The sequence below is a fragment of the Erpetoichthys calabaricus genome, chromosome 3, assembly GCF_900747795.2.
Source record: "Erpetoichthys calabaricus chromosome 3, fErpCal1.3, whole genome shotgun sequence".
NCBI lineage: Eukaryota > Metazoa > Chordata > Cladistia > Polypteriformes > Polypteridae > Erpetoichthys > Erpetoichthys calabaricus.
Window position 1 is genome coordinate 84,911,534 of NC_041396.2, and position 25,956 is coordinate 84,937,489.

Genomic DNA, 25,956 nt, shown 5'->3' on the forward strand with positions numbered 1-25,956 from the left:
CAGTTTTTATAATTCATTCTTCATAGTCTATAATTCTTCTCTCTTTTTTGGGGAACACTAGAGGAAAGAGAGTTTGACTTTCAAATAAAAATTGATGATTGTGACCATCGTTACTAAGAAGAAATGAATACTTTTTCAGTTATTACATATGGAATGGTACAGTGGTGCAGAGGTAGCACTGCCACCTTATTGATCTAGCTTCCTGTGTCCAAATCCTACACTTTGGCATTGCACAGGAGAAGTATGCTGGTTATTGCTATGTCAGCATAGTTTACATTTGATTACACCAGTTTTGCTCCTGCACCCCAAAGACACATAAATTAGGCTAAATGGAGATTCCAAATTGTCATCTATTAAAGTGACATCTATCAAAGTAGGTCCTGTGGCAGACTGAAGCACTGTTCAGCGATGTTTCCTTACTTGTACTAAGTTCTAACTAGGATACGCTGTGGACGCTCTCTAAATGTCTTGAATTGGATTAAACAGTTTTGAGAACATACAGAAAGGTTTTCCAAGAGCTTTAGGATTAAGCAGACACATTCTGCCACCTTGTGGTATACAGAAAAAACAAATATAAACAAAGTAACATTTACAGCATAGGGCAATATATTCATTACAAATAATTTACCTATATAAAATAAAAAGCTATGTTAACAGTCACAAAACATAATAGAAATATATGCAATAGAAGTACATTTTGCAGTCATAACTCCCTACATTTAACCTCCATGCCTATTTAATACCCTGAAAAGTTAATCTCAACTACACAGAATGTCTTTGACCTTAGATATAACTAAGCATTTCCAAATAATTATAAACTAATTTGTATCCAGTGTTATTATGCAAAGATGTTTGGAACTTTGTCAGAATCGATTTAAACCTCTGACTTAATCAACTTGTATTAATTTTTTCAATCTACTTTAGGAAAAACTATACCTTGGACATAACTGTATAAAGAAATTAAGCAATATAAAATTGGTTCAAACAAACAGAAACTGCATTGTGTGTTGGCAATATTGTGTGGCTTATATTTCTATTCATAAATGACTTGATGACCACTTACTACTTGACAAAATATCCTGACAATGCTACATGTTTTAAGTGCTATAATATGTTCATCATATGCAGCACAGGCTACAGGACAAGCTGTTTACTGAGCACTAAAACATGCAAGTTAAGACAGTATAATAAATTATACAAATGCGCACATACCACCAAAAAAGAGCCCAGTGGCTGTGCACATTCTCCACTGTCCCTGGTACATGCCAGGTGCTGTTGGGCTGTGCATCTGTACGCTGACATCAGCAATTTCCTGCGGGTCAAGTGATCTAACCATCACCATGTTCACATGGCCAAACTGATCGCCTCCCACATACTTAAGACAAACACCTGGAGGCCATGATTCTGCACCTGCAAAACACAATCAATGAATACAGAGTAAGTTTAATTAACATGACACATTCGTTAATTTTTTTACCTGCTTAATTCAGTTCACGGCTGCAGGTGCCATACCTCATCCCTGTGACACTGCATCCAAGCTGTCTTTGTTTGCATTAGGGCAATGCATCTGAGTTATTTCACAAGCACTGGCATGGATAATACACTTCTAATTCTTTTTAATACACTTCTAATTCTTTTTTAATGACAGTCTGCCCACAGTCAGATATTTTATTTTTATTTTTTTGCATCAGACCTTGCCAGTTTAGGATTGTTGAGCACACAGTGGGTCTAAAGAAAAAGCATGAAAATTAATACTAAGGAATACCAGACAAAAGATGCAGAAAAAGTGAGAACAACAATTAGAGTAGGAAAGGCTTCAAAAATTTCCACCTGGGCACTGAGGTCTCAACAATCAAGAAATGGAAGCTAATGAAAAAGGATGTCCATCAAAATTAAACATCTTAACATCTAAACAACTTGTGATGGCCTAAGGGATCAGTAGTCACCTTGAAACACCTACATAATTCACTGACCAAACATGACAAAGGTGCATCAGTTAAACAAATCAAGACAAACTGCTTTAAGTACATAAAACCAAAAACTGTGATGAGTCCCTAATATTTTTTTTTCAGATAAGCTAAATATTGACACAATACACTGCATTTATTATTCTTAAGTAGAGGTTCAAAGGTATGAGCATTTGGTAGGAATTTAACATTTATTTTTTAATTGGGAGAAATTTAATTTATCATAGTTTGTTGTGGTTAACTGTTTACTACCAACCTAAATTAACACTTCACTGCCCGTGGAAGTCCTAAATACTACCTTAGGCACATCTAGGTATGTTTGGACAAGTACTGTGTAGGAGAATAAACATACTGTACACTTCTGGAGGACTCGAGGAGAGTATGAAGATGGTCTGTTGCCAAGACCACTCAAAAGGGAAATTAAACTGATTTTTTCACTTTTTTTTGTTACTAGATTACTAATCAATAATTTCAACAGTAAAGGTTAAAAATTTCCTCCACTAATTTAAAAACATAAGATAAAATGCCTGAAATCTTAATAAAATAAAAAAAAAAAAAAACATTTCTCAAAAAGAGAATCAGACTCAAAATCTGATGTCTTCGGCTTACTAAATGATTCTATGCTCTATTTATTTCCATCCATCCATCCATCCATCCTCTTCCGCTTATTCGAGGTTGGGTCGCGGGGGCAGCAGCTTGAGCAGAGATACCCAGACTTCCCTCTCCCCGGCCACTTCTTCTAGCTCTTCGGGGGGAATCCCAAGGCGTTCCCAGGCCAGCCGAGAGACAAAGTCCCTCCAGCGTGTCCTGGGTCTTCCCCGGGGCCTCCTCCCGGTTAGACGTGCCCAGAACACCTCACCAGGGAGGCGTCCAGGAGGCATCCTGATCAGATGCCCGAGCCACCTCATCTGACTCCTCTCGATGCGGAGGAGCAGTGGCTCTACTCTGAGCCCCTCCCGGATGACTGAGCTTCTCACCCTATCTTTAAGGGAAAGCCCAGATACCCTGCGGAGGAAACTCATTTCAGCCGCTTGTATTCACGATCTCGTTCTTTTGGTCATTAACCCATAGCTCATGACCATAGGTGAGGGTAGGAACATAGATCGACTGGGTAAATTGAGAGCTTCGCCTTGCGGCTCAGCTCCTTTTTCACCACGACAGACCGATGCAGAGCCCGCATTACTGCGGATGCCACACCGATCCGCCTGTCCGATCTCACGCTCCATTCTTCCCTCACTTGTGAACAAGATCCCGAGATACTTGAACTCCTCCACTTGAGGCAGGATCTCGCTACCAACCCTGAGAGGGCAGTCCACCCTTTTATGGCTGAGGACCATGGTCTCAGATTTGGAGGTGCTGATTCCCATCCCAGCCGCTTCACACTCAGCTGCGAACCGATCCAGAGAGAGCTGAAGATCACGGCCTGATGAAGCAAACAGGATAACATCATCTGCAAAAAGCAGTGATCCAATCCTGAGTCCACCAAACCGACCCCCTCAACGCCCTGGCTGCGCCTAGGAATTCTGTCCATAAAAGTTATGAACAGAATCGGTGACAAAGGGCAGCCCTGGCGGAGTCCAACTCTCACTGGAAACGGGTTCGACTTACTGCCGGCAATGCGGACCAAGCTCTGGCACCGATCGTACAGGGACTGAAAAGCCCTTATCAAGGGGTCCGGTACCCCATACTCTCGGAGTATCCCCCACAGGATTCCCCGAGGGACACAGTCGAATGCCTTTTCCAAGTCCACAAAACACATGTAGACTGGTTGGGACAACTCCCATGCACCCACCAGGACCCTGTAAAGGGTGTAGAGCTGGTCCACTGTTCCACGATCAGGACGAAAACCACACTGTTCCTCCTGAATCCAAGGCTCGACTATCCGACGGACCCTCCTCTCCAGGACCCCCGAATAGACTTTTCCAGGGAGGCTGAGGAGTGTGATCCCTCTGTAGTTGGAACATACCCTCCGGTCCCCTTTCTTAAAGAGGGGACCACCACCCCGGTCTGCCAATTCAGAGGCACTGTCCCTGATGTCCATGCGATGTTGCAGAGGCTTGTCAACCAAGACAGTCCTACAACATCCACAGCCTTGAGGCACTCCGGGTGTATCTCATCCACACCCCGGGGTCCTGCCACCAAGGAGTTTTTGACCACCTCGGTGACCTCAGTCCCAGAGATGGGGGAGCCCACACTCTGAGTCCCCAGGCTCTGCTTCCTCATTGGAAGGCATGTTAGTGGGATTGAGGAGGTCTTCGAAGTACTCCCCCCACCGACCTACAACGTCCCGAGTCGAGGTCAGCAGCGCACCATCCCCACCATATACAGTGTTGACACTGCACTGCTTCCCCTTCATGAGACGCCGGATGGTGGACCAGAATCTCCTCAAAGCCGTCCGAAAGTTGTTCTCCATGGCCTCCCCAAACTCTTCCCACGCCTGAGTTTTTGCCTCAGCAACCACCAAAGCCGCATTCCGCTTGGCCTGCCTGTACCTATCAGCTGCCTCCAGAGTCCCACAGGACAAAAAGGTCCTGTAGGACTCCTTCTTCAGCTTGACGGCATCTCTCACCGCCGGTATCCACCAACGGGTTCGGGGATTGCCGCCACGAGAGGCACCGACCACCTTACGGCCACAGCTCTGATCAGCTGCCTCAACAATAGAGGTACGGAACATGGCCCATTCGGACTCAATGTCCCCCAGCTCCCTCGGGATGTGGTCGAAGTTCTGCCGGAGGTCGGAGTTGAAGCTACTTCTGACAGAGGGCTCTGCCAGACGTTCCCAGCAGACCCTCACAACACGTTTGGGCCTACCAGGCCTGACCGGCATCCTCCCCCACCATCGAAGCCAACTCACCACCAGGTGGTGATCAGTTGACAGCTCCGCCCCTCTCTTCACCCGAGTGTCCAAGACATGTGGCTGCACGTCCCATGACACGACCACAAAGTCGATCATCGAACTGAGGCCTAGGGTGTCCTGGTGCCAAGTGCACATATGAACACCCCTATGCTTGAACATGGTGTTCGTTATGGACAATCCATGACGAGCACAGAAGTCCAATAACAAAACACAGCTCGGGTTCAGATCGGAGGGGCCATTCCTCCCAATCACACCCTTCCAGGTCTCACAGTCATTGTCCACGTGAGCATTGAAGTCTCCCAGCAGAACGAGAGAGTCCCCAGAAGGTATGCCCTCTAGCACCCCCCCCCCTCCAGGACTCCAAAAAGGGTGGTATTCCAAATTGCTGTTCGGCTCATACGTGCAAACAACAGTTAGGGCCCGTCCCCCCACCCGAAGGCGGAGGGAGGCTACCCTCTTGTCCACCGGGGTAAACCCAATGAACAGGCTCCAAGTCGGGGGGCAATAAGTATACCCACACCAGCTCGGCGCCTCTCACTGGGGGCAAGTCCAGAGTGGTAGAGAGTCCAGCCCCTCTCAAGGAGATTGGTTCCAGAGTCCAAGCTGTGCGTCGAGGTGAGCCCGGCTATATCTAGCCAGAACCTCTCAACCTCACGCACAAGCTCAGGCTCCTTCCCCTTCAGAGACGTGACAATTCCACGTCCCAAGAGCGTGCTTCTGTAGCAAACCTTCGGCCATCACCCAACTCACACTGCACCCAAACTCCTTGGCCCCTCCCATAGGTGGTGAGCCCATGGGAAGTATTTATTTCCTAAAACTCTATTTTTTTTTTTTTTTTTTATAAAGTACCATCAATTGATACTGCCTGCAACTGCTTTTACTAATTTGCTATGCTACATAGTGAACAGGTCACATTCAAAGACATCAGTGACAAGGCAAAGAACAGGAAGGAAAAATAAAAATGCTACAATTTTCTACATAAAAAATAATGGCATGTACCAAAGTAATGAATGCCACCAGACAGTACACCTGTGCATGAGTGTTTGATATGTTGGGTCCGCGGTTCAGAATAAAAGGACAGATTTAAATAATTGCCGCACTCGCAGCTTAAAGAGGGGGCACAGTAATGTGGCCGGAGCGGTTCCTGGGCTTGATGCGGGCTTGGGTGTTTCCACACTGAAGTGCACAGGTGTGGGATCGCCCATGTCCGTGATTGATGCTGGGAGCTACTAATCACCGCACCTGTGCCACTTCCCTATTATATATAGTAGGAGCGCCAGTACAGAGGGAGAAGAAAAAGATCAGAAAAGAGAAAGGAGGTTAGAGGAGGAAGAGGAGGAAGCTGGAATCTGAGAGCTGGTGTGGGTGTAAGCGAGCTGGCTGGTAGTCGCAGGGAGCTGGGAAGTGAGCCCTAGCGGAGTGTTTGGCTGGCACCCGGGGGCAGATGGATTGGGTCACTCCTGCTGAGTTTTGTAGAGGAGCAGGAATGACCACGATCGAGTACAGCTTGCAGCGTAAGGCAGCAGGTGGAAACCCCAGCGTGAGCACCCTGGTCACTGGGGAAACCCGAGTATCAGTCTGATGGAGCCCTACGGAGCCAGTGTTTGAAAGGCTACCAGACTAGTAGGGGAAGTCAGCAGCAGGTCTGGTGCAGGGCCCAGATGGGAAAAGGAGAGGAGCTGCTAGCTAAAGAAGGCATCAGGTGTTTAAAGGACTGCTTCCAGCCAGTATTTTAACCTCGGTTTTAAAGGATTTATTGGGATTTTAACCTTGGTATTTTCACTGTTTTTAATGGATTATTTATTTATTGAACTTTGATTGCACTGAACTATTTATTTGACACTTTGGATTTGTTTTGTTGGTTTTTAATAAAAACACTTCTGCACTTTACACCATTCCTCTCGCTTCATTTGGTGTCCTCATTGTCCAGCTCATCCGGTTACATTACCAACAGTGTCAGGTGCAAGAGGCTCCCAAAAGTGAGATGGGAGCATGGAGCACACCCGCATTGTCACAGTGTGATGCATGAAATAAAGGCAATATGGCACAACTGCATTTTGACTTTTCAATAAGTGAACTTATTAACTTATGACTGCCCTCTAACTCAATATACATAAGCCAGTCCAAGGAGGGTATATCCAGAAATAAAGCTGAAAAGACTGACTTACATTAAATTTATTGCTGCCTTTTCATAAGCATTCAAACCATCCCAATACCATTTTGTCTGTAGTTGTGTATTAAGAATGTTTTCACCCCTGAGCTACAACAGTCTCCTCAGAATTATCAATTCAGTCAACAGCACCCACAGGGAGACATGTAATTTTGTTATTTACTTAGTGTGCTAAAGACAACAATCCATGCATGGAAGTTATTTTTTGGCTGTCTTCATCCAAACAAAGTACCTTGTGTACTAGTTTAGAGACTGACAGAAAGCTATTATAAAATCAACATTTGGAATGACTATCAGGGAACTACTTTTTATGTCTTCTGCTTATAGACACTTGGGCAATATATGAAAAATTGTTAACTTGTGTAAACCAGGACATTGGAAACCTTACGTTCACTACACTCAAGGCTTTATGACATGACTTTATGTACAGTACAATGCTTCTTTAAAGGTCTAGAACCATTATTGGAATTCTTCCATGTTACATTGCGACAATAAAAGCCTAGTTTAATTAAAACTACAGTAATTCTTAGGTCTTAATTCTCTTATATAACTTATAAAGTCAAAAGATCACAAGTTATTTATACACTCGCGAGAAATTCTTGTCAAAAAGGAAAAAATCTTGTATGATGGAAAACATTTTACAGCATCCTTTCCAGGCAGCTAAGAATACTCAGTTTGTTAGCACTGCTATATGTTTAAAAGCAAAGATTTATATTTTTTTCCAGTTACTCATCAAGACAAAATCAATTTTTAACTGCAGGTAATATTAATGTGCTTTGTACTTTGACGAATGAATCCAATGTAAATCATCACATTTAAACGAGCAACAATTTTGCAGGACATAATTACTGCTTACAGTTGTATCCGGAAAGTATTCACAGCGCATCACTTTTTCCACATTTTGTTATGTTACAGCCTTATTCCAAAATGGATTAAATTCATTTTTTTCCTCAGAATTCTACACACAACACCCTATAATGGCAACATGAAAAAAGTTTACTGAGATTTTTGCAATTTATTAAAAATAAAATTGAGAAAGCACATGTACATAAGTATTCACAGCCTTTGCCATGAAGCTCAAAATTGAGCTCAGGTGCATCTGTTTCCCACTGATCATCCTTGAGATGTTTCTGCAACTTAATTGGAGTCCGCCTGTGGTAAATTCAGTTGATTGGACATGATTTGGAATGGCACACACCTGTCTATAAAAGGTCCCACAGTTGACAGGTCATGTCAGAGCACAAACCAAGCATGAAGTCAAAGGAATTGTCTGTAGACCTCCAAGACAGGATTGTCTCGAGGCACAAATCTGGGGAAGGTTACAGAAAAACTTCTGCTGCTTTGAAGGTCCCAATAAGCACATTAGCCTCCATACATTCGTAAGTAGAAGAAGTTCGAAACCACCAGGACTCTTCCTAGAGCTGGCTGGCCATCTAAACTGAGCGATCGGGGGAGAAGGGCCCTTAGTCAGGGAGGAGACCAAGAACCCGATAGGCACTGTGTCAGAGCTCCAGAGGTCCTCTGTGGAGAGAGGAGAACCTTCCAGAAGGACAACCATCTCTGCAGCAATCCACCAATCAGGCCTGTATGGTGGATTGGCCAGACGGAAGCCACTCCTTAGTAAAAGGCACATGGCAGCCCACCTGGAGTTTGCCAAAAGGCACCTGAAGGACTCTCAGACCATGAGAAAGAAAATTTTCTGGTCTGATGAGACAAAGATTGAACTCTTTGGTGTGAATGCCAGGCGTCATGTTTGGAGGAAACCAGGCACCGCTCATCACCAGGCCAATACCATCCCTACAGTGAAGCATGGTGGTGGCAGCATCATGCTGTGGGGATGTTTTTCAGCGGCAGGGACTGGGAGACTAGTCAGGATAAAGGGAAAGATGACTGCAGCAATGTACAGACACATCCTGGATGAAAACCTGCTCCAGAGCGCTCTTGACCTCAGACTGGGGCGACGGTTCATCTTTCAGCAGGACAATGACCCTAAGCACACAGCCAAGATATCAAAGGAGTGGCTTCAGGACAACTCTGTGAATGTCCTTGAGTGGCCCAGCCAGAGCGCAGACTTGAATCCGATTGAACATCTCTGGAGAGATCTTAAAATGGCCGTGCACCGACGCTTCCCATCCGACCTGATGAAGCTTGAGAGGTGCTGCAAAGAGGAATGGGCTCTTTATCAACAAAATTTTGGCGTCTGTATGGAAAAAATTAAGCAAGACTTGCATAAATGGTCAACCCTTCATCTCACTCTAGCCTGAAGAATTAACATCCCTCCTAAACCCCTCCTAAACTTCTCTTTTTATTTCAAAACATTCCAATATATATCAATTAAATCGTTTTTTAAACAGTTAGATTCAATAATAACCTCATTCATTTGGAACTCAAAACACCCACGTATCCGAAGAGCGACCCTACAAAGACCTCAGGCAGAAGGTGGCATGGCTTTACCTAATTTTCAGTTTTATTACTGGGCAGCAAACATACAAGCCATAAAAACCTGGACAGGCACAGGCTTGGTCCACAATAGAAGTAAAATCCTGTAGTACTTCTTTATATTCCCTGCTCTGCTCTCAATAAATGAAAGTTATCACAAATATACTAATAACCCAATTGTGCTTTACTCACTCAGAATATGGAACCAAATTAGAAAGCATTTTTAAGATGGAAAATCTTTTATCAGTGGCACCTCTGCAAGAGAACCACCTCTTTCAACCTTCGCAAGTATATCCAGTTTTTAATACCTGGAAAAGTTTTGGGATTAAAATGCTCAGAGATCTTTATATAGACAACATATTTACATCTTTTGAACAATTACTTTCAAAATTCAACCTCCCAGCTACACATTTCTTTTACTATCTTCAAATTAGAAATTTTGTTAAACAGAAATTGCCCGATTTCCCCCACCTTACACCCTCCACAATGCTGGAAAAAATACTGTTCAATTTCGAGGAAACAAACATTATTTCCGCAATATATAAAATCTTATTAGAGTCCCTACCTTTCAAAGATCCAAGAGGACATTGGGAAGAAGATCTCTTAATCAATATATCAGAAAAGGAGTGGAAGGTAGCAAAGCAGAGAATTCACTCGAGTTCTATATGCGCAAAGCATAGAATTATTCAACTAAAAATTATATATCGAGCCCATCTGTCTCGCTTAAAACTGTCCAAAATGTTTCCAGGGCAGGATCCAACCTGCGAACGCTGCAACCAAGCTCCTGCCTCACTGGGTCACATGTTTTGGGCCTGCACCAAACTAACATCATTTTGGACAAAAATTTTTAAGTGCCTCTCAGACAGCCTTGCTATCACAATCCCTCCTAACCCATTAACAGCTGTGTTCGGTGTTCTTCCAGATGGACTTGAATTGGAGAAGGACAAGCAAACGGAGATTGCATTCACTACACTTTTGGCACGCAGACTTATTTTGTTAAATTGGAAGAATCCTAATTCTCCTCTTATAAGTCAGTGGGAAACCGATGTTTTATATTATTTGAAATTGGAAAAAATCAAATTTTCAGTTAGAGGATCTGTACAAAATTTTTTCAAAACATGGCAGGATTTAATCAACATTATTTTAGAATATAAGAAATAACTATTATCGCATTTAACTCCCTTCTCCATCTCTTATTTACATAGATATTTACTTCTCCCTTTCCTTTTGTTTAATGTTGCCTTATTAAAAGCCTTAAGCAATTTTCCTTTAGCTAAGCTCTCCTTCTCAGGGGTGGGGTTTGATTAGTCTTCAAATTTGTTGGGTTATAAATTGATCTGTTTGTATGGAATGATTACAATGAAAATTAATAAAATAAAAATATTAAAAAAGAGGAATGGGCGAAACTGGCCAAGGATAGGTGTGCCAAGCTTGTGGCATCATATTCAAAAAGACTTGAGGCTGTAATTGCTGCCAAAGGTGCATCGACAAAGTACTGAGCAAACGCTGTGAATACTTATGTACATTTGATTTCTCAATTTTTTTATTTTTAATAAATTTGCAAAAATCTCAAGTAAACTTTTTTCACGTTGTCATTATGGGGTGTTATATGTAGAATTCTGAGGAAAAAAATGAATTTAATCCATTTTGGATTAAATAAGGCTGTAACATAACAAAATGTGGAAAAAGTGATGCGCTGTGAATACTTTCCGGATGCACTGTATATCACATCAATACCCTTAAACACTTCATGCTTTTAAATTAGGAATGTCAAACATTCAAAAGTCTATTTTCCCACTAAGCCATTCCAGCACAGGTTGACAGTTAACAATTAAGACAGCAGTGACTTTCTGGATTTTTTTCCCCTTTTTGGGACAGAACATTTTCAACAATGAATCAATTTTCCCTGCACAGGATAAAGTGTAGTCAAGACACATCCATGCACCATCCACATCTGTGCATCATAGGTTTTTTAAATGGCTTTTTTTTTTATTTATAGACTAAACATTCAGAGAATTGGCAGAGAAGTATTTAAATGTAAAATTTCATTTGTTGTTTAAATAGAAAAAGTACCTTATACTTCTGTATATTTTATAGGTTGCTATTGGTAGTGAAGTAATTTGTACCTTTTGTTTAAATAAAAACACCTTTTAAACCATTTGCTTTAATGGGGGGGGGGGGGGGGGGAATCAACTATGATAATACCTCATACCACCACTTCTACTGCTACTACATATATAACACCAGTATAAAGATCAGCTGTCAGTATTTTTTTGTTAGTTATTCATACAAGATAAATGACCCATTGGTATACTCCTAATTCTAGAAGCACTAGATGTAATATATGCATCCGGCGCCGCCTTGAGTGGCAGCCTTTTCAGCAGCTCCGTGTATGACTGTATATGTATGTGTACTTTTCTACTTTTATTTTTCTATTTTTATTTATTGATCACTCCTACCACTTTATTTTATGTGGATTCCTTCCCTGGACACACTTACTTTTACAACGTGGGCATGGATTTTAACACGCCGAGACTCGCCTATTCAAGTACTCAACTTCGGGCACTGAGAACAAATGCCAGTGCCGGTGTGGTTCCATATTTACCCGACGAGGTAAGAAGGCGGTATCGTGGCAGCAGAGCCGGCACTAAGCTAAAAAAGAAGCGGCTTGCGAGAAAGTGGCGTTTCAAGCCTTCGGTGCCTTCTGTGATTCTGGGGAATGTAAACTCAATCTCAAATAAGATCGACGAACTGGCTGCGCTGGTGAAAAATGTAAGGACCTACAGAGAATGCAGTTTGTTGTGTTTCTGCGAAACGTGGCTAAATAACACCATCCCAGATGCCAACGTGGAGCTACCCGGGTTTAGCACAGTTAGAGCGGACAGAGATGCAAGTACCTGTGGTAAGCACAAAGGAGGAGGACTCGCTCTCTATATTAATACACGGTGGTGTCACTCTGGACATGTTAACGTCAAAATCTCCACTTGCTGCAGGGATATCGAACTGTTGGCCGTAAGTTTACGTCCCTACTATTTGCCCAGAGAGTTTGGACACGTCATTGTTGTTATTGTATACATTCCTCCTCGGGCAGACGTGGAGTCAGCGAGTGACATCATCCATTCCGCTGTTGCTAAGTTACAAACGCAGCACCCTGAGGCGCTTGTGCTAATCACTTTAACCATGTGACGCTGGACAAAACATTGCCTGCATTCTCCCAGTATGTGGACTGTAACACCCGGGGAAATAAGACTATTGATTTACTGTATGCAAACGTTAAAGACGCATACAGCGCCACCCCCGCTGCCTGCGCTTGGGAAAGGAGATCATAACCTGGTTCAGCTTCAGCCTCACTATAAACCAAAAGTTAGAGTCCTACCTGTAACCACACGATCATTCAGGAAGTGGACCCCGGAGGCTGAGAATACTCTGAGAGAACTTTTTGGAACTACAGACTGGGATATCCTGCAGGGATCTCATAATGAGAACATTGAGGAAGTTGTTGACTGCACTACTGACTACATCAACTTCTGTATGGACATTGTAGTTCCAGTAAGAACAGTACGCTGCTTTGCTAACAACAAGCCATGGATTACAAGTGACATCAAGGGCCTTTTGAATCAGAAGAAAAGGGCTTTTAAAGACGGTGATCAGCATGAGCTCAAGCGCGTGCAGAAGGAACTCCGAGTCCAACTCAGGGTGGCGAAGGAGCAGTACAGGAGAAAGCTGGAGCAGAAGTTGCAGAATAACAGCATGAAGGAAGTGTGGGATGGGATGAAGATCATCACTGGCTGCAGCTCGAAGCGGGGTACCACCATTGAGAGAGACGTGAAGAGAGCAAACCAAATGAACAACTTCTTTAACAGGTTTGACCACCCTAACCCACTCTCACTCTCACCTCGGAGTACTGCACCCTCCACACATCCTTCTGCTGATACCAGCATTGGAAAAACATCCCCACCCATAATAACAACAGCGCAAGTGAGCAGAGAGTTGAGGAGACTTCGTGCCAGCAAAGCAGCGGGTCCAGATGGAGTATCGCCACGACTGCTGAAGGTCTGTGCATCGGAGCTGGGGGGTCCTCTACAGCGCATCTTCAACCTGAGCCTGGAACAGGGGAGAGTCCCGAGGCTTTGGAAAACATCTTGTATCACCCCAGTCCCAAAGGTATCACGTCCTAGTGAGCTGAATGACTTTCGGCCTGTTGCTCTGACATCACATGTGATGAAGACCATGGAGAGGCTGCTGCTTCACCACCTTAGGCCACAGGTTCAACACGCCCTTGACCCTCTGCAGTTTGCATATCAGGAGAAGGTGGGAGCGGAAGATGCCATCATCTATATGCTACACCGATCCCTCTCTCACTTGGACAGAGGCAATGGTGCTGTAAGAATTATGTTTCTAGACTTCTCTAGCGCCTTCAACACAATCCAACCTCTGCTCCTTAGGGACAAGCTGACAGAGATGGGATTAGATTCATACCTAGTGGCATGGATCGTGGACTATCTTAAAGACAGACCTCAGTATGTGCGTCTTGGGAACTGCACGTCTGACATTGTGGTCAGCAACATAGGAGCGCCACAAGGGACTGTACTTTCTCCGGTCCTGTTCAGCCTATATACATCGGACTTCCAATACAACTCGGAGTCCTGCCATGTGCAAAAGTTCGCTGATGACACTGCTATCGTGGGCTGTATCAGGAATGGGCTGGAGGAGGAGTATAGGGACCTAATCAATGACTTTGTTAAATGGTCCGACTCAAACCACCTACACCTGAACACCAGCAAAACCAAGGAGCTGGTGGTGGATTTTAGGAGGCCCAGACCCCTCATAGACCCAGTGATCATCAAAGGTGACTGTGTGCAGATGGTGCAGACCTATAAATATCTGGGAGTGCAGCTGGATGATAAATTAGACTGGACTGCCAATACTGATGCGCTGTGCAAGAAAGGACAAAGCCGGTTATACTTCCTTAGAAGGCTGGCTTCCTTCAACATCTGCAATAAGATGCTGCAGATGTTCTATCAAACAGTTGTGGCGAGCGCCCTCTTCTACGCAGTGGTGTGCTGGGGAGGCAGCATTAAGAGGAAAGACGCCTCACGCCTGGACAAACTGGTGAGGAAGGCAGGCTCTATTGTTGGCATGGAGCTGGACAGTTTAACATCTGTGGCAGAGCGAAGGGCGCTCAGCAGGCTCCTATCAATTATGGAGAATCCACTGCATCCACTAAATAATGTCATCTCCAGACAGAAGAGCAGCTTTAGCGACAGACTGCTGTCACTGTCCTGCTCCACAGACAGATTGAGGAGATCGTTCCTCCCCCAAACTATGCGACTCTTTAATTCCACCAGGGGGGGTAAACGTTAATATTTAACATTATACATAGTTATTGTCTGTTTTTTTCACCTGTATTATTATCATTCTTTAATTTAATATTATTTATTGTATCAGTATGCTGCTGCTGAAGAATGTGAATTTCCCATTGGGATTAATAAAGTATCTATCTATCTATCTAACTCAAAAACTACTCCTGGATCTTACAATCATACCAAGATAGTGTGAAGAAATTTTTTCATGGCTTAATATTTTTCGACTAAACAAAAGCCAGTCAGGAAAGGTGATGAATATTTTAATGCTTCAACCGCTATACATTTTAAGGTATTATACCCATTGATGCTATGGTGACATTTATATCCATTTACTCTCATTAATGACCCGTTAGAGCATACCTACTGTCCTGACCTCAAAAACACAGAGAGCCGCACACAAGATAAATTTAAAAAGAAAATTCTAGAGTCTCACTGCTGCCGAGCATAAAACTTCAGTAGTTAACTAAGAAAAGCAAAATCTGCTTCTGAGAACCAAACAAAAAACAAATTAAGTAAAAATTAATTTTTCTGCGTCAACACTTTACTATATACAGTGGGGCAAAAAGTATTTAGTCAGCCACCAATTGTGCAAGTTCTCCCACTTAAAAAGATGAGAGAGGCCTGTAATTTTCATCATAGGTATACCTCAACTATGAGAGACAAAATGAGAAAAAAAAATCCAGAAAAATCACATTGTCTGATTTTTGAAGAATTTATTTACAAATTATGGTGGAAAAAAAGTATTTGGTCAATAACAAAAGTTCACCTCAATACTTTGTTATATACCCTTTGTTGGCAATGACAGAGGTCAAACGTTTTCTGTAAGTCTTCACAGGGTTTTCACACACTGTTGCTAGTATTTTGGCCCATTCCTCCATGCAGATCTCCTCTAGAGCAGTGATGTTTTGGGGCTGTCACTGGGCAACACGGACTTTCAACTCCCTCCAAAGATTTTCTATGGGGTTGAGATCTGGAGACTGGATAGGCCACTCCAGGACCTTGAAATGCTTCTTACGAAGCCACTCTTTTGTTACCCGGGCGGTGTGTTTGGGATCATTGTCATGCTGAAAGACCCAGCCACGTTTCATCTTCAATGCCCTTGCTGATGGAAGGAGGTTTTCACTCAAAATCTGACGATACATGGCCCCATTCATTCTTTCCTTTACACGGATCAGTCGTCCTGGTCTCTTTGCAGAAAAAAGCATGATGTTTCCACCCCCATGCTTTAGAGTAGGTATGGTGTTCTTTGGATGCAACTCAGCATTCTTTCTCCTCCAAACACGACGAGTAGAGTTTTTACCAAAAAGTTCTATTTTGGTTTCATCTGACCATATGACATTCTCCCAATCCTCTTCTGGATCATCCAAATGCTCTCTAGCAAACTTCAGACGGGCCTGCACATGTACTGGCTTAAGCAGGGGGACACATCTGGCACTGCAGGAGTCCCTGGCGGCGTAGTGTGTTACTGATGGTAGCCTTTGTTACTTTGGTCCCAGCTCTCTGCAAGTCATTCACTAGGTCCTCCCGCGTGGTTCTGGGATTTTTGCTCACTGTTCTTGTGATCATTTTGACCCCACGGGGTGAGATCTTGCGTGGAGCCCCAGATCGAGGGAAATTATCAGTGGTCTTCTATGTCTTCCATTTTCTAATAATTGCTCCCACAGTTGATTTCTTCACACCAAGCTGCTTACCTATTGCAGATTCAGTCTTCCCAGTCTGGTGCAGGTCTACAATTTTGTTTCTGGTGTCCTTTGACAGCTCTTTGGTCTTGGCCATAGTGGAGTTTGGAGTGTGACTGTTTGAGGTTATGGACAGGTGTCTTAATATTGATAACGAGTTCAAACTGGTGCCATTAATACAGGTAACGAGTGGAGGACAGAGGAGCCTCTTACAGAAGTTACAGGTCTGTGAGAGCCAGAAATCTGGATTTTTTTCTCATTTTGTCTCTCATAGTTGAGGTATACCTATGACGAAAATTACAGGCCTCTTTCATCTTTTTAAGTGGGAGAACTTGCATAATTGGTGGCTGACTAAATACTTTTTTGCCCAACAACATCCAAGCTAGTATAGTATATTCTCAGTGTAAGTATGCAAATAGGCATGCAGCATTTCTGCCGTCCACAATACACAGATTATTAGAATTTTTTGTGAGAAGCTCAAGCACACAAAATGGTGACATTTCACGCAGTTCTTCTTAATTTTGTTACATCTGCACTTTTTACCTGGCATTGCATCTGTACTTTTTCAAAGGCTTTTTTTAAACAGTACCATATGGCCAAGTTCCTCATTGTGTTTGTCCTTCCAGTTTCAAAGTACAATCTCAAATGTGTCAGTATCGTCATGTCAAACGAGCAAGGAAAACATGCTTTTTTCCTTGCACTTTCATACACATGAAAGTCTGCTACGTCTGTGAAAACGCTGTAAGCACTATGCTCTTTTCCCATAGCCTGTTCTGTCCACTATGTCATTTTCTCACTTCAAGTTGTGCAAAACGTTTTTTAGGTGAGTTTTTATCTAACTGAAATAACAGAGGCTTGGATATTTTTTTTAGATGTATCTATGTCTTCATCACATATAGTGAAACATGGTGAGTGATTACAATTGTGATTTTTTTGGTGATTACTGTAAAGTTGTCTAAAAAGACAGTAATTCACATTTGGGCAGCAATATTTAATAATATCAATTATAGGGACAGGACAAGTTTTTTCAAAGTTAAAAAAAAAATGTAAATGCATTCAAGTACAAGCCAAAAGAGAAGATCAACAATTCCCACGTTGTGTACCAGCTTATGGTGTGAAATTGTGGTGGTGGGTGTTAAGTGTTAAAAATAAAATATCATCAATGTCTTTCTCCTGAATGGAATGTATAGTTATAGTAACATGGACATTTAAACTATAGCTACATAGGAAAAGTAAAAGAAGAACAGGGAAAATGACAAGCAAATTGATGAATAATGAAACATTTAAGAAAACAACTCCCATTAGTACTTCTGGTGTTAAAGGGAGAACATTACAATTATGAATTCAAAGGCACCACTTAAAAGCTAAAAACATACTCAACTCGCTGAATATAAGCTCCGCTATATTATATTACATATATAGATATATCTATCTATATATATCTATATAGATATATATCTATATATCTATATCTATATCTATATATCTATATCTATATCTATATATCTATATCTATATCTATATCTATATATATATATATCTATATCTATCTATATCCATCTATATCTATATCTATCTATATCTATATACTTTTATAAAAGTTATTCCATCCTATTGTGTATTCAGACTTAAATGAATCTTTAAAATGAAAATAACGGTTTCATTTCACGTATGACAGCAGCTATAATTATAACAGGACAGCTCCAAGCTTAAAAAAAAAAAAACAAATTGAAAAAGCAGGTTCACAGAATGGATGATTGAAAAGATGGCTTGCAATAAACTGACCCATTTGGAGATTTAAAAATAAAAAAAGAATATATTAAAATGGTATTGAAAATGGAGCAATTTACAATGGTATAACAAAAAAATAGTATTATGCAAACATTTCTAAGTTAAAAAAAAAAAAATAATAAAAAAAGCCTTTAATAACAACATCCAAAACAATCTAACAGTACTATTTTCAAAATCTCATAGCACATGCATTTTTGTTTAAATAAAAATAAACACATTAATAAAATGAGAGAAAATGTAAAAACATGCTTTGCACAAGCAAATAAAAACAGAACTCAGAATTTTTAATACAAATATAAATATGAACAAAAGTATATTACAAACCTACGGTGCTAAATTAAAGGTGGTTTATATAGAGCTAAACATTTCCCTTTTGGCAACACATTCTTTTATTTTCAGCATGTAAAAATAAAGCATCATGGTAATCACATTGGTGATTTAACTTTCCCAAGTAGTATTTGTTTGTCAGCATGCATTTTTCTGTTGTTCTCTTCCTTGTATTCTGTATGCTGCCTGCCTTTGTGTCTGCCTGCTGCTTAACTGCTCAATCTTAAACACCTTCTGTGATATAACTGAAGTTTAGCAGATGTTGCTGCTCTTTTCTCCGTCTTCCTATTACAGGGTTTGTCGACATGTTCAATGAACAATAAACACATACAGTATATACCATGTCCTGAGGGATTATCAATAAATGGTCTTGCGGGGACCCTGCTAACTTGCCTGTCATCCAGTAAAGTGACAACCAGGTTGCCGCAACCTGAAAGTTTTTGAATTACCAAAACATATTGGGTTATACTCACGATTACTTCTTACTTGTCTGTGTGTCTCAGCATCTTGACTGCTTATGCTTTCTTGTCTCTTGTCACTTAGTTGCCTTCTGTGATGTGCTTGACCTACGCTCATATTCTTTATCTTCCTATTACAGTGGAACCTCTAGATACGAGTTTAATTCGTTCCAGCACTGAGCTTGTATAGCGAATTTCTCGTATCTAGAACAAACTTCCCCATTGAAAATAATGGAAATCCAGTTAATCCGTTCCGCACCCCAAATATATTAACATAAATCAATTTTCCTAACAAATAACACTGATAAATTATATATACTGTAGTCTACCTTTAATAAATAACACTGGTAAATAATATAACTGATTATTAAAAGAATCAAAACAGTTGTCCAAAGTGCAGTAGAGCATTCAATAAATCTTTAAATAAATAATCCTTAAAACAGTTGTGAAGTGGAGGTTTAAAATACACAAGAATAACAATCCTTTAACACGAGGTTAAAACGTCAAAAGGATGCAGTCTTTAAAAAACAGATGACAATCCCCGGTGCTTCTTCTCTGTTAGCGTCTCACCTGCGGGCTCTGCAACAGGCGAGACACTCTTAATGCAGCTGACCTTCTCTACACCGTCCTGCTTCAGCTGTTTGGCTCGCCTGTTCAGCTACACGCGAGCCTTCGCTCGCTCGCCCGCCCTCCTCTCTTTTATTTTACTTCTTCTCCCCCTTAACCGGCTCGCGCTTCTCTATATATGTGGGGAGGACATGGCAGCTGCAGCCCATCAGCCACAGGAACAATCATGGATGTGGGCAGTTTCCCACCTGTGCACTTAAGTGAGAAACGCAGACACCGCAGATCGCGGCTCGCAACTGCTACCACGCCCCCTCGCTAAGCCGCGAGCTATACCCACAGCCTGGCTCGTGGCTCGTTATGCAAGCCAATGCTCGCATTTAGATCTGAATTTTTCGCTCATACTTTCCTCGTATTTTGAATTTCTCGTATACAGAGGTGATCATATCTCGAGGTTCCACTGTATTACAATATTTTGTCATGAAATCGGCACTCAGCAGATGTCTCTGCCGTTTTTTCCTTTCCGCCTTTTCACATATATGTGTGTGTGTGTGTCAATATTGCTGTGTTATCTGTCTATCTATATGTAGCTGCATCTTTCCCAGGTTCCCAAAATCAAGCAGCTACTGACTAAGTAGGCTCCAGCATTTGTCAAACATGTAACAAAAGAAATTTCTCAGTCCAATAAAACTACTTTTAAAAAGGTTTAGTGAAACTTCAAAGCATAACAGTTCACACAAAAAATGTCCAAGTTATTACACATTTGGGGAAAAAAGCAAAAAGAAAAATATGTTTCATCTACAAACTTAGCTTTTTCTTGTTAAACTGCAATTATAATATTATTTCCTATACTAATAAAAGGCAAAGCCCTCACTGACTGACTGACTGACTGACTGACTGACTCATCACTAATTCTCCAACTTCCCGTGTAGGTGGAAGGCTGAAATTTGGCAGGCTCATTCCTTACAGCTTACTTACAAAAGTTAGGCAGGTTTCATTTCGAAATTCAAAGTGTAACGGTCATAACTGGAACCTATTTTTTGTCCATATACTGTAATGGACGGGGGCGGAGTTGCGTATCGCGTCATCATGCCTCCTACGTAATCACGTGAAACGCCTTGGGGCCGATCTGGAAGAAGGTAGCACAGCGCCTTGATTTAAACGATTCCATGTCTTGGTGGGTTTAATACTGTGTAAGCATACATATTAACACATGTGCAATTAAACGTGTGCATTTACGGGGTGATTTCTCAGGCTTAAAAGCTCGCCTTTTATTAAAAAAGTAAATGCAAACTGTTTTCATTCTGAAGGGCACAAACCACATTGGATTTTGTAATGATAGTTGATTAGTAAGGTCTATTAAGGGATACTTACAGAATGATTAGTAATGCCTGTGAATGCCGATGCAAGTAGGAGAATGGGCGTGAACTAAAGAACGAGTAGTAACATGTACAGTAAGTGTCTCTAAAGTCTGTCTATTAAAAAGTTATTATATCTTTCAATCCTGTGTATTGATTAAACTACGAACCTAACAAGATCACTACATGGTGTCAGAAGTGGCGAATTGGAAGAGGAATGTGAAGAAGAGGTTCAGCTTTTGAACGAGTCTCGTGTCTGTGAGTAACCCGAAAACGTGGTCAGAAAGCGCTAAGACGTTCTAGCAAAAGAGAAAAAAAAATATGGAAGGATTACAGCCCCCACCAAATCTCCAGTTAAAGGGAAATGTAGGTGAAAATTGGAAAAGATTTAAACAGAGATTCGAGTTGTATCTTGCTGCGATTGAAGCAGATAGGAAAAGTGCAAAAATGAAAGCGTCTATGCTTCTACATGTATTGGCGAAGAGGCGCTAGAGTTGTATAACAATTTTCAGTTTGAAGAAGATGGAGACAATATGAAATTGAACAAAATAGTTGAAAAATTCGAAGCGTATTGCAACCCAAAGCGCAATGTGACGTTTGAGCGTCACAAGTTTTTTACATGTTTCCAGAAAAGCGGCGAAACAATAGACCAGTATGTGACGGAATTGCGTAATAGGAGCTGTTCTAAGAAGAAACCGTCGAGACATCAAAGGACCAATAACCTCTAATCAGAACAGTAACACCAGCGAAACAAATATTAACGAGAAAACAAGTATAAATCAGGAAAGAACATCTCAACTGCAAACACAATTAACCATAAGATTAAAACGTCAAGTAAAACCACCAGAACGACTCATTGAGACATGTTGACGATTAAAGGAACATTTTCAATTAAGAAATGCTGAATTCCTTTAACAGTTGTGCTTTTTATACATAGTTTGAATGCTGGATGTATGCCTGAAATGTTCTGGATAGTTCAGTTGTTTGAAGTGATAAAGTTTATCGAAGTAGCATTTGAAATGTATACATTACTAAGCTTATAAGTACTGCCTTACTTCTCTTTAAGAAAGGAAGGTGTAATGATACTTGATTTAAACGATTCCATGTCTTGGTGGGTTTGCGTAGCTTATTGTCAATATCTTTACACCTGTTTTTAAGACTTATTGATTGAAACGGGCTTTCACTGTATCGCGGGTTTTTTAAATACAAGTGATCGCCCGCCTATCGCGGAAGTTAGTTCTAGACCCATCAGAGATAGGTGAAAATCCGCGATATAGAAAGACCATATAAATAAACATTTTTATAGTTTAAGCCTTAAAATACCCATCCCACATGCTTTAAACACATGTAAACTTATAAAACACACTTTGTTAACACATATGATATGTGGATGTCGGACTAAGGATATGAGTAACATCTCTCTATTATAAAACATTTTAAGTTCATGCAAGACAAGGCAGTGACACAGGAAAACAGCTGCTGTACAGGCTTATTGAGACGCAGAGCGACAAGCAGCACAAAGTCCACTTCTCCTTAGCGTGCATTCAGCAAGCCCGCTTCTCTCCCCCCCCCCCCCCCCCCCCCACTTCACAACGCGAAGTGGCAGGAGCGTACCGCGCCTCGGAGAGGGTGGTTTCAGCGAACGTGCGTTCAGCCCTCACACACCCTCACACACACTCCTCCTCCTCCTTCAGAACGCGCAAAGCGACAAGCAGGCATTTTGGCAGAAGCAGCACAAAGTCCACCTCTGCTTAATGTGCGTTCACCTGCCCCCCTCTTCACAAAGCGAGTGGCAGACACATCAACGTCTGATCGCTGCGTGTAGTGTTGCTCTGCGGTGTTAAGAGTGTAGAAAGTGTTTAAGAGCATAGGAAGTGTTTATAAGAGTGTGGGAAAGGTTAAAAAGAGAGACAGAAAGGTTTATAAGAGTGTGGGAAGGGTTTATAAAGCCTTAAAATATATATATAAATAATAAAATAAATATAGGTCGGTACTTCGCGGATTTTCACTTATCGCGGGGGGCTCTGGAACGTAACCCCCGCGATAGGTGAGGGATGACTGTATTTCTGTTTTATTTAAACCTTTTAAGTTCGTATGCATAGCCCCATTTGGCTGTTTTAGTTTTTTTTTCTTTCTTCAGCAATATTTAATCTCCTTAAAGAAAAACAACATATGCATTTTACTTTTTTTGTATCTCTTTAGTAATATTTTAGTGTAAAAGGATAACCAGTATTTAAACCTTTTATGTTACTTTATAAAGTTATTTTACACAATGTTGAAAAATTAATTAGAAAGCTACATATTTTGGCAGCTGCTGCTTTAATTTTCAATGAAATGAAAAAAGCTCTCCAAGAGAAAACCTCAATGAAGAAGAAACAGTTTGCACTATCTAAAAAGGAGAAACCCTCATTTATAAAGGTTTGCTGCAGATGACTTAACTGAAAATAAATGAATAGTTCCTATGTGTATAATACATATTTATCTATTTTACTTATGCCTTTATTCCAGCAACTTGCAACATCTGAGGTACAATTTGTTACATTACTTTTGTTTCTTGCAGCACAGGCAGGTGAAGTGACTTCCTCAGGGTCACACAGTGGTGTCAGTACCAGGATTTGAACTGACAAGCTCCGGGTTTGCTGAAATATTACTGAAGAAAGAAAAAATACGAAAACGGGCAAATGGGGCTATGCATACAAATGTCCATCCATCCATTATCCAACCCGCTATATCCTAAATACAGGAGCCAGTCCCTGCCAACACAGGGCACAAGGCAGGAAACTAACCCCGGGCAAGGTGCCAGCCCACCGCAGGGCGCACACACCCACACACACCCACACACCAGGGACAATTTACAATCGCCAATGCACCTAACCTGCATGTCTTTGGACTGTGGGAGGAAACCGGAGTACCCGGAGGAAACCCAGACAGACACGGGGAGAACATTCAAACTTCACGCAGGGAAGCGAACCCGGGTCTCCTAACTGGCACCTTTCACTGCGCCACCATGCCGCCCGCATACAAACTTAAAAGGTTTAAATAAAACAGAAATATATACCTTTATTTTTACTTACTTAACTTGTGGAGGGTGTATCCTGTAGCAAAGCCCTAAGTTTTTTCATGAAAGCCCCTTTCAGTCAATAAGCCTTAAAAACAGGTGTAAAGCTAAGCTTGCAGCACCACTATTCAATTACACTCGCCTAACGCCTCTCCTAAGGGGACATACTGTGGGATCTAGGCATCAGTCAAAGCACCAATCATAGGCCCGATTAGAAAGCGGGAAGCTGTGATTTGTCGTCTCCCTCCCATGTAACAATCACAGCCCGTGTTACAACGCACTATGTATGTATGTATATATGGATATGTGTGTGTTTATGTATGTATGTGTATATACATATATATATGTATATATATGTGGATGTGTATATCTATCTATATATATATATATATATATATCTATCTATATATATATATATATATATATATATATATATATATATATATATGTATGTATATATGTATATATGTGTATATGTGTATATGTAGATATGTATATATATGTATATATGTATATATATGTTTACATAACCTCTTTAACACACTACTTCTCCGCTGCGAAGCGCGGGTATTTTGCTAGTGTATTAATATACAGGAAAACATTTTAACATAACCTTACTAACTAACAAATGGCTCTTACCCAATATAAAAACAGGCTTTTTTCAAATATCAATATGTCCCAATCAGGCCTGGGAAAGTTTACATGTTAATTTTTGCATCCAGGGCAGGCAATGAGGCCAATGCCTCAGGCTCTAGTTTGGTCAGGGAGTCATTCTCATGTTGTTTTCTTTGTTTTTTTTTGTTTTTTTTTTTTTAACATTACAAAACATTAATACAAAAAAAACGTTACCTGCTTACCTAAAACATGACATACACATCCAGTACTGTATTTATATACTACCTACATTTAAAAGGTTTACAATTTGTTCACAATTATACCACATGTCAATATATAGCACTTTTTTCATTATTTAATCACTTTGTTTTTTTGTTATTTTTTTGAAAGGGATGGTAGTGAAGAGACTTCACTATTAGAGTCATGTACATATGTGGCGCGCTCTTTAAAACACATTTTTAGGGGAAAGCATGTTTATTAAGTATATTGTGTAATAAATCATAGTTCTCTGTTGCCATATTTTTGTTTCAAAGGCTCTCAAATACTTTTGCTGTTTTAAAAAAAATGAGAACTAGCTAGTGTTTCACCCAAATTTACCCTTTTTAAACCTGTTGAACCATAAAGATTTTAAATAAATATTTAAAATAAAGTGTTAAACAATGTATTCTTCTTTAGGTACATTCACCATGTGTCTAGTACTGAAATTATCAATATTCCCACTTAATAGCACACAATGGTATAGTTTTGTGATAGCATGCTAGCTTTAACATTTTTGGAAGAACAAGTATGAAGACCATCACTTAATCCTTGCTTGCATCAGTTAGTCTGTAAATAATCCCTGGCTGTTTAACATCTTGACAAGCCATAAACACATAACAAGGCACACTCATTAAACCAAGTAAATTTCAAGCCAACAGTCAATTCAATAACCAACCACACAATCTAAAAGGATCATGTACCTATTTAAATTGAAGGAGTTGCATTGGAAACAGTGGATTCATAGGAGTCCACAAGATCACTAAGGATCTTTCATAGTTTCTTGACATCACTCACTTTGCAAACAATTCTCAAAAGCACATTCACTTTTGAGGAGACCAAGGAAAGTCAATTGTTAAGCTGGATAAACACTAAGCTCTATAGATGTAGACTGGAGAGTACATGGATTAGCTGTATCACACTTCATCATGAAATCATGTGGAACACTGCAACTCCCTGCCATGTGCGTTTAAAACATCATATCCTAATACTTGAGACATACATTTCCTGTATGATGGGAGGATGACAAGAGACATGTTTTGCCTATCTGT

General features: G+C 41.0%; 1 protein-coding gene across 1 annotated transcript in view; it reads right to left on the minus strand.

Moving 5' to 3' along the window:
* ilrun (inflammation and lipid regulator with UBA-like and NBR1-like domains) overlaps positions 1–25,956 on the minus strand; it is a 98,954-nt gene that overhangs the window by 35,989 nt on the left and 37,009 nt on the right. The window contains exon 3 of the mRNA XM_028797010.2: positions 1,213–1,410. Coding sequence (XP_028652843.1) covers positions 1,213–1,410 — 198 coding nt within the window. The remainder of the gene's footprint in view (positions 1–1,212; positions 1,411–25,956) is intronic.